Here is a 15,067-nt window from a genome sequence, read left to right as displayed (position 1 = left end):
AACTGCTTTCAAGTGCTACTAACAAGTGTTCACTGATTTCTAGAATTGTTCCTAACTGAGTTTTAATACCAAGTTTGTGCTTTGCAGTATTGCTTTTATGATATTCTTTTATTGTCAACCGGCCGGCAGGGGTGTATTTAGGGGTCCGAGCGCCCCTGGCAAAGTAAAGGACTGGTGCCCCCGCCCATATGTGAAATAGGGAAGGCACGTGTGCCAAAAAAAGGGGCATGGCCACTCAATAGTACCCCAATTCAAATTACATCACAATAGTGTGCCTTACTCACATTACACAGCACAGTAATGTACAGTACATTATTCACGTTATGCTACGCAGTAGTACCAGGGGCATCTCTAGAGAGGAGGGGACCCATGTGCAGATTCCATGTTTGGGCCCCCTCCTCTCTCGTAGCCGTCACCGCTGCTGGTCTGAGCGCCGTAGACTCTGGCTCAGTTCGCTAGCAGCGGCGGTTACGGCTACAGGAGAGGAGGAGGCCCACACACAGTCACCGATGGACTCTGGAAAGGTAGGTATAGGAGAAATGGGTGCAGTGTGTGTGGTGTGCGTTCCTCTGGACTCAGGGGCCCCGTGTGCACTGCACACACTGCACCCATTATAGATACACCACTGAGTACTACCCCTTATACACATTATGCCACGCAGTAGTGCCCATATATATGGGAAGGCATGCATGCTCCTGGGAAAGTGGGCGTGGCCTCATAATTTTATATTATATCAAACTATAAATATATAATCACACCCCCTACAAATGCACACACACAATTAGCAGCCTTACACACAATACCCACAGTAGTTCTCCTTACACATAATGTCCCGAGTATAGTGTAGGATGCACATTATTTCCCCCAGTATAGTGCCAGTTACACATAATGACCCCAGTAGTGCAGTGCCAGATACACATAATGCCTCAGAGTATAGTGGCAAATACACATATGCTCCCACAGTACCAGACACTCGTATGCCCCCACAGTGCCGGACACTCAAATGTCCCCACAGTGCCACATGCCCCCACAGTGCCAGATACACACATGCCACCACAGTGCCAGACACACACATTCCCCCATGTTGATTTTACTATTAAAGGCAGCTATTTTTAGGTAGATTCACTTTTAGAGGTGGCAGCTATCTCCCCAACCCCATATAGTTCCTCAACAGCAGGGATGCCCATTAATGATCAAAGAATGCAGCAACAGCCACTGTAATTGGTGCCGGGGTCCAGCACCACACCACAATACAGACAAGAAACTCTACATACTGTAAACTACACCTCCCAGCAGTCGCTGCTGCATGCTGTGATCGTTACTGGGCATCCATGCTAGTGAGGAACTACACAGGGGGTGGGGGGATAGCTGCTGTCTCTAAAAGTGAATCTACATTACCTACTGCCCGCGTGTGGCACCTCTGGATGGCGCCCCTCCTCAACTGGCGCCCCTGGCGAGTGCCATCCTGGCCAATAGGAAGATACACCCCTGCCGGCCGGTACCAAATTGTAATCTGTTTAATATATGTTTTATTAAAAACTGATACTCTAAATACCTGTTTCTTGAGAGCCATTCATTTTATTTCTTTTATTTATTGTTAACCCTTTGGGAGCTGAGCGGTCTCCCTTTTTACCCCATTCACACCACCAATGCCGGATCTTACCTGGGAATTGGAATCGTGCCCTTTTCGGGTGGGATCCGGCATTGGACCCTACAGCAGGCTTCCCTGACCCGCCAATATGCTGGGCGAGTTGCCATATCGACGGGGGACGGAGCCAGCAGCGGAGGCGAGGCTGCGCTGGGAGAAGAGATCATCTCTCAGCGCCGCCTCTCCCTATTATAGTGAACGGGACCCGGGAGCCCGTTCACGCTGCCACTGACCCGGTATTAAACCCAGGAATAACACGGCTTTATTCCCGGGTCAAATTAACAGGCCAGGCAACCCGAGATTTTGACCATGGCCCTTTCGCACACCGACCCGCGTAGACCCGGCAATTTTCTGGGTCGATACCGGGTTTTGTGCTGTGTGAAAGGGGTATAAGTGGCAGCTAGAGGCATATGTGTCAGTTTATAGTAATCTAGAAAATTATCAGCGCCAGGTCATGTATTTGGTTCAGTGTTGAGGACTTAAGTGTGATGACCAACCAGGATAAAGTTGTTAACCGATATGTTTAAGGTTAGAGTGGAAAGTGATGATATATAGTTTCCTCTGATATGTATGCAAGGATAGGGCATATACAATGCATCCAGAAAGTATTCACTTTTTCCATGTTTTATGTTACAGCCTTATTCCAAAATGGAATAAATTCTTTTTTTTTCCCACTCAAAATGACAACGTGAGAAGGGTTTGTTTTTTTGTTTGTGTTTTTTTGTGTGCAAATTTATTCAAAATAAAAAACGAAGCAATCGCATTTACATAAGTATTCACAGCTTTTGCCATAAAGCTCAAAATTGAGCTCAGGTGCATCCTGTTTCCATTGATCATCCTTGAGATGTTCCTACAGCTTAATTGGAGTCCACCTGTGGTAAAGGCACAGACCTGTCTATATAAGGTCCCACACTTGACAGTGCATGTCTGAGCACAAACCAAGCATGAAATCAAAGGAATTGTCTGGATACCTCCAAGACAGAATTGTCTCGAGGCATGAATCTGGGGAAGGGTACAGAAAAATATCTGCTGCTTTGAAGGTCCCAATGAGCACAGTGGCCTCCATCATCCGTAAATGGAAGACGTTCGCAACCACCAGTACTCTTCCTAGAGCTGACTGGCCGTCTAAACTGAGCGATCGGGGGAGAAGGGCCCTAGCCAGGGAGGTGACCAAGAACCCGATGGTCACTCTGTCAGAGCTACAGCATTCCTCTGTGGAGAGAGGAGAACTTTCCAGAAGGACAACCACCTCTGCAGCAATCGAACCAATCAAGCCTGTATGGTATAGTGGCCAGATGGAAGCTACTCCTTAGTAAAAAGCACATGGCATCCCGCCTGGAGTTTGCCAAAATGCACCTGAAAGACTCTCAGACCATGAGAAACAAAATTCTCTGGTCTGATGAGACAAGGATTGTGAAGCATGGTGGTGGCAGCATAATGCTGTGGGGTTGTTTTTCAGCGACAGGAACTGGGAGACTAGTCAGGATTGAGGGAAAGATGAATGCAGCAATGTACAGAGACATCCTGGATGAAAACCTGCTCCAGAGCGCTCTTGACCTCAGACTGGAGCGACAGTTCATCTTTAAGCAGGACAACGACCCTAAGCACACAAGATATCAAAGAAATGGCTTCAGGACAGCTCTGTGAATGTCCTTGTGGCCCAACCAGAGCCCAGATTTGAATCCAATTGAACATCTCTGGAGAAGAGATCTGAAAATGGCTGTGCGCCGACTCTTCCCATCCAGCCTGATGGAGCTTGAGAGGTGCTGCAAAGAGGAATATGCGAAACTGCCCAAAGATAGGTGTGCCAAGCTTGTGGCATCATATTCAAAAAGAGTTAAGGCTGTAATTGCTGCCAAAGGTGCATCAACAAAGTATTGAGCAAAGGCTGTGAATACTTATGTACATGTGATTTCTTAGTTTTTTTATTTTTAATACATTTGCAAAAATCTCAAAAACACTTTTCACGTTGTCATTATGGGGTATTGTGTGTAAAATTTTGAGGGAAAAAATTAATTTATTCCATTTTGGAATAAGCCTGTAACATAACAAAATGTGGAAACAGTGAAGCGCTGTGAATACTTTCCGGATGCACTGTAAACATTTTGCAGGCAAACTCTTAAGTGAACAGAACATACTGCGTGTGAGTGTGTAAGAATTGTGTGATATTTCTCTCTGTCCTTTTATTGCTTTACATTGTTTTCTTCCACTGGGAGAAGTGATCAGTCTGGATTACATAACTAGGGACCTGATATGTAGGTTTTCATCTAGATGAGAAGATAGTTGGATTCATTTTAGATGATGATGTTGCTGGGCTCCTAGTCACTAATCCATTAAATGTGAAAAATGTATAATTTGATACTTTTAGGGCTAATGACTTTCCCTTGTTTTCCTAAAGCTCTTCTCTTGAAGAAACAAAAACTAGTGAAAAGTCTCCTCCTACAGAATCCCAAGTTACTCAAGGGTGAGTTCAGTACTTCCGACTTGTTTATGTAAGCACTTGTCTGTATACTGCATGTACAGGAAGCACTGGTGTATGTGTATGTGTATGTATATGTGTGTGTGTATATATGTATGTATGTGTATATATATATATATATATATATATATATATATATATATATATATATATACTTATGTAATTGGGTGGCACTCAAAGGGACTTAATTAGAAGAAATAATCTCAGAGACCACGCTCTTCAGATGCGGTAACGTTTCAGTTGTATTACAACTTTTGTCAGACCCAACAAGCATTCACAAAATACAAACATTTATACCTTACCCTCCACCTCGTGCAGCGTCCTCTCTGACCCGGTGTGCTGGCAGGGATAGATGACGTCATCGCGCATTCTTTGTGCGACGCGCTCCCGCCGCTAGCAGCGTCCCGGTTACCTGGGGAACACACAAATACAATAACAGTGCAGCTTATTAGAACCTATTCATACAATTAAACACAGCGTTTCAGTTTGACATGTAGAGGCAAAAATTACAAGACTTAAAAAAAACAGCATAACCCTGCTAATATTAATATTAGCAGGTTTATGCTGTTTATTTAAGTACACACAGCTCAAAAAAATAAAGGGAACACTTAAACAACACATTGTAACTCCAAGTCAATCACACTTCTGTGAAATCAAACTGTCCACTTAGGAAGCAACACTGATTGACAATCAATTTCACATGCTGTTGTGCAAATGGAATAGACAACAGGTGGTAATTATAGGCAATTAGCAAGACACCCCCAATAAAGGAGTTGTTCTGCAGGTGGTGACCACAGACCACTTCTCAGCTCCTATGCTTTCTGGCTGATGTTTTGGTCACTTTTGAAAGCTGGCGGTGCTTTCATTCTAGTGGTAGCATGAGACTGAGTCTAAAATCCACGCAAGTGGCTCAGGTAGTGCAGCTCGTCCAGGATGGCACATCAATGCGAGCTGTGGCAAGAAGGTTTGCTGTGTCTGTCAGCGTAGTGTCCAGAGCATGGAGGCGCTACCAGGAGACAGGCCAGTACATCAGGAGACGTGGAGGAGGCCGTAGGAGGGCAACAACCCAGCAGCAGGACCGCTACCTCCGCCTTTGTGCAAGGAGGAACAGGAGGAGCACTGCCAGAGCCCTGCAAAATGACATCCACCAAGCCACAAATGTGCATGTGCATGAGGGTGGTATGAGGGCCCGACGTCCACAGGTGGGGGTTGTGCTTACAGCCCAACACCGTGCAGGACGTTTGGCATTTTCCAGAGAACACCAAGATTGGCAAATTCTCCACTGGCGCCCTGTGCTCTTCACAGATGAAAGCAGGTTCTCACTGAGCACATGTGACAGACGTGACAGAGTCTGGAGATGCCAAGGAGAAGGTTCTGCTGCCTGCAACATCCTCCAGCATGACCGGTTTGGCAGTGGGTCAGTAATGGTGTGGGGTGGCATTTCTTTGGGGTGCCGCTCAGCCCTCCATGTGCTCGCCAGAGGTAGCCTGACTGCCATTAGGTACCGAGATGAGATCCTCAGACCCCTTGTGAGACCATATGCTGGGTGCGGTTGGCCCTGGTTTCCTCCTAATGCAAGACAATGCTAGACCTCATGTGGCTGGAGTGTGTCAGCAGTTCCTGCAAGGCGAAGGCATTGATGCTATGGACTGGCCCGCCCGTTCCCCAGACCTGAATCCAATTGAGCACATCTGGGACATCATGTGTCGTTCCATCCACCAACGCCACGTTGCACCACAGACTGTCCAGGAGTTGGCGGATGCTTTAGTCCAGGTCTGGGAGGAGATCCCTCAGGAGACCATCCGCCACCTCATCAGGAGCATGCCCAGGCGTTGCAGGGAGGTCATGCAGGCACGTGGAGGCCACACACACTACTGAGCCTCATTTTGACTTGTTTTAAGGACATTACATCAAAGTTGGATCAGCCTGTAGTGTGTTTTTACACTTTTTAATTTTGAGTGTGACAACAAATCCAGACCTCCATGGGTTAATAAATTTGATTTCCATTGATAATTTTTGTGTGATTTTGTTGTCGGCACATTCAACTATGTAAAGAACAAAGTATTTAATAAGAATATTTAATTCATTCAGATCTAGGATGTGTTATTTTAGTGTTCCCTTTATTTTTTTGAGCAGTGTATATCTATATCTATCTATCTATCTATTTTTTTATTTTTTTATTTCTCATACGTCCCAGAGGATGCTGGGGATGCTTCAAGAACCATGGTGTATAGACGGGATCCGCAGGAGACATGGGCACAATATAAGACTTTGAATGGGTGTGAACTGGCTCCTCCCTCTATGCCCCTCCTCCAGACTCCAGTTAGATTCTGTGCCCAGTGAGAATTGATGCACACTGAGGAGCTCTCCAGAGTTTCTCAGAAAAAAGACTTCTGTTAGGTTTATTATTTTCAGGGAGACCTGCTGGCAACAGGCTCCCTGCATCATGAGACTGAGGAGAGAGAAGCAGGCCTACTTCTCTGAGTTCAAAGGCTCTGCTTCTTAGGCTACTGGATACCATTAGCTCCAGAGGGTTCGATCACTTGGTGCGCCTAGCTGCTTGTTCCCGGAGCCGCACCGTTACCCCCCCTCACAGAGCCAGAAGACAGAAGCCGGGTGAATATAGGAAGATCAGAAGACTTCAGTGACGGCAGAAGACGGCGTTTGAGGTACTGCGCAGCGGTCGCGCTGTGTGCCATGCTCCCACACATAACACGGCACTGCAGGGCGCAGGAGGGCCGCCCTGTGCAGCACTGGACCCTCAAACAGCACTGGCAGAAGTAAAAACAGTGCCTAGGCACTAGTTAAGGGACCCCCGCCAGTATAAATATGAATTTAAGCGGGACTAAAGCGCGCCATGTAGTGGCCGGGCTTAGCCCACACAGCTCTGACCAGCGCCATTTTCTCTTCACAGAAGCTGCAGAGTGCTCTTCCCAGGAGGAGGCTGGAGTGGGGACAGAAAATACTGTGAGAGTGACCGTGTCGGCACTGCCGACGGATGATTGGATAAATATGTTGAGTGTTTTGAATGCAAATGTGACTCTGTTGACTAAGAGATTTGATAAATCTGAGTCTAGGAACCAGACATGGAGGAAATCCATGGAGGATGCTTTGTCACAAGCTCAGACCCCTTCGGGGTCACAGAAACGTGCATTAACCCAGATGGCTGATACAGATACCGACATGGACTCTGATTCCAGTGTCGACTATCGTGATGCCAGATTAAATCCAAAACTGGCTAAGAGCATTCAGTACATGATTGTGGCAATAAAAGGAGTGTTGCATATAACAGAGGACCCTGCTGTCCCTTATACAAGGGTCTGTATGTATAAAGGAAAGAAACCTGAGGTAATGTTTCCTCCCTCTCATGAACTGAACGCGCTCTTTGAAAAGGCTTGGGAAAATCCTGACAAGAAGATACAGGTTCCCAAAAGAATTCCAGTGGCATATCCGTTTCCATTTGGGGACAGGTAAAAGTGGGAGTCAACCCCCACGGTAGACAAAGCTTTTTCGCGTCTATCCAAAAAGGTGGCGCTTCCGTCTCCTGACACGGCAGTCCTAAAAGATCCTGCGGATCGTAAGCGGGAAAATACACTAAAATCCATTTATGTCACTACAGGGTCGCTACTCAGGCCTGCCGTTGCTTCGGCATGGGTGAGTAGCGCTATTGAAAAGTGGGCAGATAACTTGTCATCTGAGAGAGATTCCCTAGACAGGGATAGCGTGCTTTTGACTCTGGGTCATATCAGGGACGCTGCAACATATTTAAAAGAAGCTGTAAGGGATATTGGCCTTTTGGGATCAAGGGCCAATGCCATGGCAGTCTTGGCAAGGAGAGCATTTTGGATTCATTAATGGAATGCTGACGCTGACTCTAAGAAGGCGATGGAGTCTCTACCGTTTAACGGTAGTGTCTTGTTTGGTGACTGCCTCACTGACCTGGTATCTACGGCTACCGCGGGTAAGTTGTAATTTTTACCTTATGTTCCTGCACAGCAGAAGAAAACGCATCACTATCAGATGCAGTTCTTTCGGCCCAATAAATACAAAAAAGGACGAGGGTTCTCCTTCCTTGCTGCGAGGTGAAGAGGAAGGGGAAAAAGGTCACAGGCTGAGGCAAGTTCCCAAGAGCAGAAGTCCTCTCCGGCTTCTACCAAATCCACCGCATGACGCTGGGGCTCCTCTGCGGGAGTCCGCACCGGTGGGGGCACGTCTCCAACTCTTCAGTCAGGTCTGGGTGCACTCGAACCTGGATCCTTGGATAGTAGAAATAGTAACCCAAGGATACAGATTGGAGTTTCAAGACGTGCCCCCTCACCGATTTTTCAAATCGGCCTTGCCAGCTTCTCTTCTAGAAAGGGAGGGTAGTAAGCGCTGCGATACTAAAGTTGTGTCAAAATCAAGTAATTGTCACAGTGCCCCCGTCACAACAGGTGGAAGGCTTTTATTCGAGCCTGTTCGTGGTCCCGAAGCTGGATGGCTCAGTCAGACCGATTCTGAACCTAAAATCCCTCAATTTCTTTCTAAAAAAATTCAAATTCAAGATGGAATCTCTCTGAGCAGTGATCTCCAGTCTGGAGGAGGGGGATTTTATGGTGTCGGTCGACATAAAAGATGCCTACTTGCATGTCCCCATATATCCTCCACATCTGGCTTAACTGAGATTTGCTGTTCAGGGTTGTCATTACCAATTTCAGACGTTGCAGTTTGGTCTATCCACGGCTCCGAGGATTTTCACCAAAGTAATGGCGGAAATGAAGGTTCTCCTGCGCAAGCAGGGAATCACAATTATCCCGTACTTGGACGATCTCCTCATAAAGGCGAGATCCAAGGAGCAATTGCTGAAAAATGTTGCCCTTTCACTGACGATTCTGCAACAACATGGTTGGCTCCTAAATTTGCCAAAATCACAGTTGGATCCGACGACACGGCTGTCGTTCCTGGGTATGATTATGGATACAGAATTGCAGAGAGTTTTTCTTCCAGTGGAAAAGGCTCTGGAAATACAGAACATGGTAAAACAGATTCTGAAACCAGCAAAGGTGTCAGTTCTTCAATGCACTCGGTTGCTGGGGAAGATGGTGGCGGCCTACGAGGACATTCCGTATGGCAGGTTCCATGCCAGGGTGTTTCAGTGGGACCTGTTGAACAAGTGGTCCGGGTCTCACCTGGACATGCACCGGAAAATGATCCTATCTCCCAGGACTAGAATCTCCCTTCTGTAGTGGCTGCACAGTTCTCACCTTCTGGAGGGACGCAGGTTCGGGATTCAGGATTGGATCCTGGTAACCACAGATGCAAGCCTTCGAGGCTGGGGAGTAGTCACACAGGGAAGAATCTTTCAGGGAAAGTGGTCAAGCCAGGAAGCTTGTCTACACATAAACATTCTGGAATTAAGGGCCATTTACAACGGCATCTTGCAAGCAGAACATCATCTTCGAGGTCTGCCTGTCTTGATTCAGTCAGACAATGTGACGGCAGTGGCGTACATAAACCGCCAGGGCGGAACAAGGAGCAGAGCGGCGATGGCTGAGGCCACGAAGATTCTTCGCTGGGCGGAAAGACATGCCAGCTCTCTGTCAGCAGTCTTCATTCCAGGATTGGACAACTGGAAGCAGACTTCCTCAGCAGACACTATCTCCATCCAGGAGAGGTGGGGTCTTCATCGAGAGGTCTTTGCAGAAGTGACAAGTCGTTGGGGAGTTCCTCAAGTAGACATGATGGCGTCCCGCTTCAACAAGAAACTTCAGAGATATTGCTCCAGGTCAAGGGACCCTCAAGTGATAGCGGTGGACGCCCTAGTGACACCGTGGGTGTTTCCGTCGGTATGTGTTCCCTCCACTTCCACTCATTCCAAAGGTGATAAAAATTATAAGAAGAACAAGGGTTCAGGCGATACTCACTCATTGTTACGGATTGGCCAAAAAGGTCCTGGTATCCAGATCTTCAGGAGTTGCTCATAGAAGATCCCTGGCCTCTTCCTCTTTGGGAGGACCTGTTACAACAGGGGCCGTGCGTGTATCAGGACTTACCGCGGCTGCGTTTGACGGCGTGGCAGTTGAACGCCAAATCCTAGCCCGAAAGGGTATTCCCAGTGAAGTCATTCCCACACTTATTCAGGCTAGAAAAGAAGTAACTGCAAAGCATTATCACCGTATTTGGAGAAAATATGTGCCTTGGTGTGAATCCAAGAAGGCTGCTATGGAAGAATTTCACCTGGGGCGTTGGCTCCATTTTCTACAAGCAGGTGTGGATGCGGGCCTAAAGTTAGGCTCCATTAAAGTACAGAGTTTTTTCAATGACATTAACATTGCATGAACACGTGCAAAGAAAAGAACATTCCAATGACAGCTGTTTCCACAAAGCACTGCTCCACAATACATCAGACATGCTGCATCTCTATCAGGCAGTAAGGGTAGCTCTGTCATTGGTGTCTTAGTACAGAATAGGATTTTACTGAGTAACCTACTGTACATCTTTCAATGTCCCTTCTGTAATATTCAGTGAAGATATTTGAGATTTGGAATGTATTCTTCACGTATTAGGGCGGCTTCACCAAATTTGTGTATATATGTCCGTTCATCAGTCAGAACTTCACAGGATCTGTCTTTCCGTGAATTTGGGTGTTGCAGGAAGAAGCTGGGTGACGACAATGCAATCTCACAGCACTTCCCTGACTTGTGGGAGTGTCGTGGGTGAGTAGCTAGAGATCTAGCCGAGTCAGGCATACGGGGAAGGGAAGGCTGTTTCTGGCGGATCTCTTGCACCTAACATGGGGCTAGTTCTAGTTGTGGCTGTTGCGGAGGCAGGCATAGGAACATTAAGCGGCACATCTTCCTGCTTGTAGACGCACAGTGACTTTCATTAGCTGAATGGATTCTGGCATTAGCATAAGGTAGTAGCTTCCATGGCTGCCTGCAAATACAGCTGCTTTTTGTGGGTAACAACCCCACTGTTTAGGATTATCTGTCCTCTTGCAGTTTTTACCAATATGTCTCTCTTGCTATCATCTCAGGCCAGTGGGAAAAACAAGTAATGTGGATGAAGAGGATCCTGATGAAGAAGAAGGTGGCGAAGATGATGACAGCCAGTTACTGGCTCCTCGTGTGAAAGTGGCGGAAGATGGCTCCATTATTCTTGATGAGGAGAGGTAAGACATTATGGAATGCATGGGAAAATGAGCTGTACACTGTAAATCATTTAGACTATGAAAATCTCCAACCTTGATCCAGAGATTGTTCTAATGCACAACACTGATTTGCCCAGTGCAGAAGTGTTCCTATACATCTGTCCTCTAATACAGCCAGGTAGGCTAGTTTGGAGCACCACAAATCTTTCAGCTTGCCCACCAGAGACTTTTTCACAAAATATGCATCTTATTTGCATCACTAATGCAACAAAATGACAATGCGCAGGTGCTCTGGGTGCTGACACTGGCTTTTCATGTAGCTTCCCTATGCGGCTCATTTGCTAATCTGGGAAGAAATAGAGGTCCTATACCAGTGTGCAGCGCCATGCCTTGCGCCACGTATTGTAATGCTTGCTCTCTATATGCTTTGCAGCAAAAATAGTAGTCCCAAGTACCTAGGACACTGTGGGTCTGATTCATGTTTGTAAGTAAAGCAAAAAAAAAATAAGCAGCTGGGCAAAACTATGCTGCACTGCTGCTGGGGCAGCTGTAACATGTGCAGAGATATTTAGATTTGGTTGGGGTGTAATCAAACTGAAATTTAAATTGCAGTGTAAAAATAAAGCAGCCAGTATTTACCCTGCTCAGAAAAACATACAACCCACCCAAATGTATATCTCTCTGCACATGTTACATCTGCCCCTCCTGCTCAGTTGTGTGCTTTACTTACAAACATGAATCAGGCCATTCTGTGTATATGAATATGTATGCAGCTACAATGCCAATAAGATGCATTGTTCAGGAAAGTACAAAAATCACAAGGATCTCTACCCCTGGTGGTGCATTTACGTTGCTCCAAGCATCTTTCGCCATATGGCATAAAAACACTAGGTGACTGATAGACACAGCTGTGTTCCATTATTTAGGGCTACATATCTGCGTGTACAGAGATGCTCAGGTCAAGTTTTTCGTACAACTGTAATAAATTATAAAGGTACAAGCAGTATACATGTTGATGCACTTATTGTGTGATTATAAAAAGGAAGATGGAATGTATTAGATGTGCAGATGGTGGGCTTTTAAGAATAGAGAGAATAAAGTATCGGCTAAATTGTTCATTGTGTCTTATTTTTTTTGTCAGTTTAACAGTAGAAGTAATTAGAAATAAAGCTCCAATAGTTGAAGGCAATGACCCAATATTTGAGCGAGGCTCCACAACAACGTACTCCAGTTTTCGAAAGAGCAATTACTCAAAGCCATGGTCTGATCAAGGTCAGTAAATTTCCATATATGGTACTGCAGTGTGTTATTAGGTTTCATCATAGCATAAATAGATACAGAGTGGAACTTCCACTTCACTTACAGGAAAGGTCTTGATGAATGTTCTGAAAGGTGACTGAAATATATTACCTGTATCGAATTGTGCCATGATGAAAAAGATCCCCAAACTACTATACCTGGGGACGTATTCCATGTTGTACGCAAACATTTGCATAATGTACCTGAAAATAGTCACATACAGTATTTGCAGCGTACTCGGATATGATTGCAGCTGAAAGTTTGCTAGTGCGTCTCCGTTCCCTCTCACATAACTGTGTCGGCTGTACATGGCGTATGGCTGTGAGTATAAATATATGTCTGTTATCCTGATTCGTGTTTACAACATCAGGTTTCAGCACCCACAAGTCAGTCCCCTCCAGGCAAACGCAATCACTTCTGTTCAGTGTGCATTCCCAGCCTGCGGCTACACATCCCCGAGCCCCTAGTTGTGCGCTTTTGCAAGCCAGGATTATACAGATGGGTCCACATTTATCTTGACCTTTAATAGGATTAACTGAGACTCCCCTGCTGTAATGACTTAATCCCCTGCTGTATTGTTCTCTGTATTGTATTGCAGTAGAGAACAATAGGTGAAGGGTTTATGCTAATAAATCATGTTGTGCCTAGGCGCAGAAAACTAGTCAAGATAACCGTGGACCCATCTGTAGCTGAAAAAGACACTGTGCTAAAAGACCCAAAACCTGAGTTTGTGTCCAATTATGAATAAGTCCTATAATAGTTAACAAGCTTGCATGTCTTATATAAAAGATAAATTCTATATGTACTGTATATGTCATTAGCTATTAAGTTTCTGCTAACCTGTTTTATAAGGAGCTGTTTTTTTCTTAGAAACGGATATGTTCTTTTTGGCTATCAGCATGGTAGGAACAGACTTCTCAATGATCGGCCAACTTTTCCCTCATAGGGAGAGGATAGAGATCAAGGTAAATTTTACCTATAGTTTGAATAACACTGAAGGTTAACGCTGAATTATTTTGTATTAACTGCTTTGATATTGTGGATGCTTCGGACTAGTTCTGCTTGTGACTGTAAAGCTGTGGCCTGCTTATACAAGTGAACTCTGGGGGTCATTCCGACCTGATCGCACGCTGCCGTTTTTCGCAGCGCATCAATCAGGTCCCTACTGCGCATGCGTATGCACCGCAATGCGCAGGCACGTCGTACGGGTACAAAGCGGATCGTTGCTGGGCGATGGATTTAACAAAGAATCCATTCGCACAGCCGATCGCAAGGAGATTGACAGGAAGAAGGCGTTTATGGGTGTCAAATGACCGTTTTCTGGGAGTATTTGGAAAAATGCAGGCGTGTCCAAGCGTTTGCAGGGCGGGTGTCTGACGTCAATTCCGGGACCGGACAGTCTGAAGTGATCGCAGCGGCTGAGTAAGTTCAGACGTACTCAGAAACTGCACAAACTATTTTTGTAGTGCTCGGCTGCACATGCGTTCGCACACTTGCAAAGCTAAAATACACTCCCCGGTGGGTGGTGACTGTGCGTTTGCACGGCTGCAAAAAGTAGCTGACGAGCGATCAACTCAGAATGACTCCCTTTGTTTCTCTAACGTCCTAAGTGGATGATGGGGACTCCGTAAGGACCATGGGGAATAGCGGCTCCGCAGGAGTCTGGGCACATCTAAAGAAAGCTTTAGGACTAACTGGTGTGCACTGGCTCCTCCCCCTATGACCCTCCTCCAAGCCCCAGTTAGATTTCTGTGCCCGACGAGAAGGGTGCACACTAGGGGCTCTCCTGAGCTTCTTAGTGAAAGTTTTAGTTTAGGTTTGTTATTTTCAGTGAGACCTGCTGGCAACAGGCTCACTGCATCGAGGGACTAAGGGGAGAAGAAGCGAACTCACCTGCATGCAGAGTGGATTGGGCTTCTTGGCTACTGGACATTAGCTCCAGAGGGACGATCACAGGCCCAGCCTGGATGGGTCCCGGAGCCGCGCCGCCGGCCCCCTTACAGAGCCAGAAGAGCGAAGAGGTCCGGAAAAATCGTCGGCAGAAGACGTTCCTGTCTTCAATAAGGTAGCGCACAGCACTGCAGCTGTGCGCCATTGCTCTCAGCACACTTCATACTCCGGTCACTGAGGGTGCAGGGCGCTGGGGGGGGCGCCCTGAGACGCAATAAAACATGATAAAAATACCTTACATGGCAAAAAATACATCACATATAGCTCCTGGGCTATATGGATGCATTTAACCCCTGCCAGAATATACAGAAAAACGGGAGATAAGGCCGCCGAAAAGGGGGCGGAGCCTATCTCCTCAGCACACTGGCGCCATTTTCCCTCACAGCTCAGTTGGAGGGAAGCTCCCTGGCTCTTCCCTGCAGTCACTACACTACAGAAAGGGTTAAAAAAAAGAGAGGGGGCACTAATTAGGCGCAGTATTAAAACATACAGCAGCTATAAGGGGAAAAACACTTATATAAGGTTATCCCTGTATATATATATATATAGCGCTCTGGTGTGT

General features: G+C 46.3%; 1 protein-coding gene across 3 annotated transcripts in view; it reads left to right on the top strand.

Annotated features, from left to right (window-relative positions):
* The window catches only part of BDP1 (B double prime 1, subunit of RNA polymerase III transcription initiation factor IIIB), a 240,670-nt gene that overhangs the window by 27,467 nt on the left and 198,136 nt on the right, over positions 1-15,067 (top strand). For all 3 annotated transcript variants that reach the window (XM_063963887.1, XM_063963886.1, XM_063963885.1), the window contains exons 4-7: positions 4,047-4,112; positions 11,143-11,277; positions 12,398-12,528; positions 13,426-13,520. In XM_063963887.1, coding sequence (XP_063819957.1) covers positions 4,047-4,112; positions 11,143-11,277; positions 12,398-12,528; positions 13,426-13,520 — 427 coding nt within the window. The remainder of the gene's footprint in view (positions 1-4,046; positions 4,113-11,142; positions 11,278-12,397; positions 12,529-13,425; positions 13,521-15,067) is intronic.

Source organism: Pseudophryne corroboree, chromosome 1, assembly GCF_028390025.1.
Source record: "Pseudophryne corroboree isolate aPseCor3 chromosome 1, aPseCor3.hap2, whole genome shotgun sequence".
Taxonomy (NCBI): Eukaryota; Metazoa; Chordata; class Amphibia; order Anura; family Myobatrachidae; genus Pseudophryne; species Pseudophryne corroboree.
Note: the sequence above shows the minus strand (reverse complement) of the source record. Positions and strands in the feature narration are given on the sequence as shown.